The following is a 2,757-nucleotide window of genomic DNA, read 5'->3' as shown; positions in this document are numbered from 1 at the left end:
TCTATTCAGACCCAATTAAATTTAAATCGAAAATTATGGATAAACAAAAGGTTTCGGCGTGAACAGAAGATCCCAGGCCCAATTATGGATAATAATTTTAAAATCAAACGATAAAGGAAAAATGCGCACAAGATATCAGGCCCAATAAGTACACTCCAAAAAAACCAAACCCAAGACCATTTATCTACCAAAATTTGTTTGTTTTTTTTCTTTTCCACATTTTTTTTCTTTTGTTAGCAAATAAATTGGAAAGCTAAGAAACAAGTTCAGTTCTCAGGAAAAAGAAAACCATTACATTGAACAACCAAGGACCATACATTTATTTTCATTCTTGCCAACCCCAAAGGGACATAGTAAACAAAATTGTAACTTCTGCCTCTTGCTTCCAAAAATTTATCCACATTTCTTTATATCCAAAATCCAATACCCACAAATTATACTCAAAAAAGAAAACCTCAATGCTACTCTTAACCTTTACATTTTACACATGTATACTTTTTACAAACCATACACTCTCCTAAGAATTTGAGGCAGAAGCTTCCAATCTTGGTTCACTCAAGTACCCAATAAGCCTTTTAGCCTGCCGAAAATGAACAGAAACACAGTTAGAAAAACAGCACAATGCTGCAATCAATCTATAGAAAGTTGAACTATAATTTGAGGAAAAATTGAATCTTTTTATCTCCAAATTGAATTGTAAATTTTTTTAAAAAAAAAACTCACCTTTTTCTTAGCTTTGGAGGTTCCGGTAAGAGATAGAGTGAGCAGAGGAGGAGGAACACCCCATTCCCTCAAAACAAATCCAATATTTTCAACATTGTGTTTGCACAATTTCAGCAGAGTCCACACAGCAAACTCTTTCCCTTTATCACTTCCATTCTCTATCACCTCCAACAAAGCCGCGATCCCGCCTTCCTCCACGATGGCCTTGCGTCCAAGTTCGACGCCACTCAAGCTACTCAACACCGCCATTATCTTCTCCGTCAATCCGCCGTCCTTTTCGGCCACGAGTCCCACCAGCGGCCTCACTGCTCCGGCTCTCACCGCTCTCTGCTTGTTCAGCCTCACCGAGCAAAGCTTGTAGAGCGTGGTTAGTGCGTCCTTTTTCCCTCGACTTGTCCCGTTCGCCAGCAATGCCACCAACGGTGGGATCGCCCCGCTGGCTCCGATCGACAGTTTGTTCTCGTCGAGGTGGGCTAAGTTCAGCAACGCGCATGCGGCGTTCTGTTTCGAAACAGAGGTGCCCGTTTTCAATACGTGGATTAAGGATTTCACGGCTCCGGCGTTTGTGATCAAGGGCCTGTTCCGTTCGTGGAGAGAGAGGTTGAGCAGAGCCGTGGCGGCCTGTTCCTGCGACGCTGGGTCGGAGCAGAGGAGAAGAGGGATCAAAGCCGGTATGGCGCCGGATTCTCCGATCAATGCCCTGTTATCAGCCCGTGATTTCGCCAATAATCTTAACTTCCCCGCAGCGGATCGTTTCACGACAGGCGACGACGATTGCAATTCATCGACACAGATCTTGACGGTGGGCTGGAAAAATTCGGTGGCGACGCTCGCTATAATCTCTGAATAGAACATCTCTCTTTGCAAGAACTCGGAGTCGGGCTCACGGGAGTCTAAACCGGGATCAGCCGCTTCAGGCACGCTAGCAAGCTGCCGGAGCTCAGCCGAGATATCGCTAGAACACAATAGGCCACTGTAAGCTCCTGACATTCCCAAAAAATCGTCTAGATCGAAGGAAGAAGTCGAGGTTTTGGTAGTAGCAGACGAATCATTCAAGTTATCCGAAACAGCACATGATTTATCAGGGATGGGATCGGTAGGATCGGTCTGGAAAATCTTGGACCGGACAGTACGCATGGAGCGGCCCATGGAGCGGCTGATCCTGGCGGAAGACGGCGGCGGGGTGTAGAAATAGGAAGAGGGGTGTTGGGAGTGGGAAGAAGAAAGGTTGGAGCCGGGGTATGTGCGTGAAGCACCCTCAATGGAAACCATGTTGAATGTTGAGACAAGAAATTGAGGTATGTTGAGTTGGGAGTTAGAAAAATGTAATATATAGGAATTGGGATTTGGTTGGTTTGGAATTGGAAGTGTGTTTGCGTGTGGGGAAATGAAAAGTTAGTTTTGTTGCTATTCACAGCTGGGATGCTTCTTTTCTCACTGCTCCTCGCGTTTTGAATATAGTCTCAGTATCACTCACTCATATTGTGTCCAGCTCAGCTCCTATATTCTACTATAATAATAATGATAATAATTCACATTTTCATTTATTACGATGATTTCTAGCTTTTTTTCTTAGTACAAAAATTGGATTTTAACCCAAAAATCTCTCGAGTCTTGATGTCACATCCATATGGGCCAAGAAATCCTTGTTGAGGATTTCAGCCTTTTGTTTGTCAAAAAACTCAAATTCCTCGGATGCTTCTTTTGTTAACAAATGTTAGTATTTAATGTCTTTGCGTATACAAATATTTTAAACGAGATTGCCATTAGTTGTTGGACTACTTCAACGGTCACATTTATTATTGTTTTGTTGATAACAAATCATTTTTTTTAATAAGTAATACTTATGTGAGACGGTTTTATCGGTGAGACGGATCAATCCTATCCATATTTATAATAATAAATTATACTTTTAACATAAAATGTAATAATTTTTAATGAATAACTCATATAAAAGACATGTCTTAAACAAATAACCCTTGAAATCATCTAAATAAGAATTGTTGTCTTTTTTAATTGAGTGTATAAGCTATT

General features: G+C 41.5%; 1 protein-coding gene across 1 annotated transcript; it reads right to left on the bottom strand.

The window, feature by feature from the left end:
- Positions 1 to 270: 270 nt before the first annotated feature.
- On the bottom strand, positions 271 to 2,033 carry LOC140881403 (uncharacterized). Its single transcript, XM_073286690.1, has 2 exons — positions 724 to 2,033; positions 271 to 580 (listed from the first exon to the last, which is right to left on the bottom strand). Exons 1-2 carry the CDS (start codon positions 1,993 to 1,995, stop codon positions 518 to 520), a joined length of 1,335 nt encoding a protein of 444 aa, XP_073142791.1. The 5' UTR covers positions 1,996 to 2,033; the 3' UTR covers positions 271 to 517.
- Positions 2,034 to 2,757: the final 724 nt, after the last annotated feature.

Source organism: Henckelia pumila, chromosome 2, assembly GCF_033568475.1.
Source record: "Henckelia pumila isolate YLH828 chromosome 2, ASM3356847v2, whole genome shotgun sequence".
Taxonomy (NCBI): Eukaryota; Viridiplantae; Streptophyta; class Magnoliopsida; order Lamiales; family Gesneriaceae; genus Henckelia; species Henckelia pumila.
This window is presented reverse-complemented; position numbering and strand designations above follow the sequence as displayed.

Excerpts from the sequence above, each read along its gene's own strand:
- LOC140881403 (XM_073286690.1), bottom strand. The coding sequence starts at position 1,995 with ATGGTTTCCATTGAGGGTGCTTCACGCACATACCCCGGCTCCAACCTT. Across the intron at positions 581-723 it reads CCTCCAAAGCTAAGAAAAAG|GCTAAAAGGCTTATTGGGTA; the intron begins GTGAGTTTTTTT and ends CATTTTCGGCAG.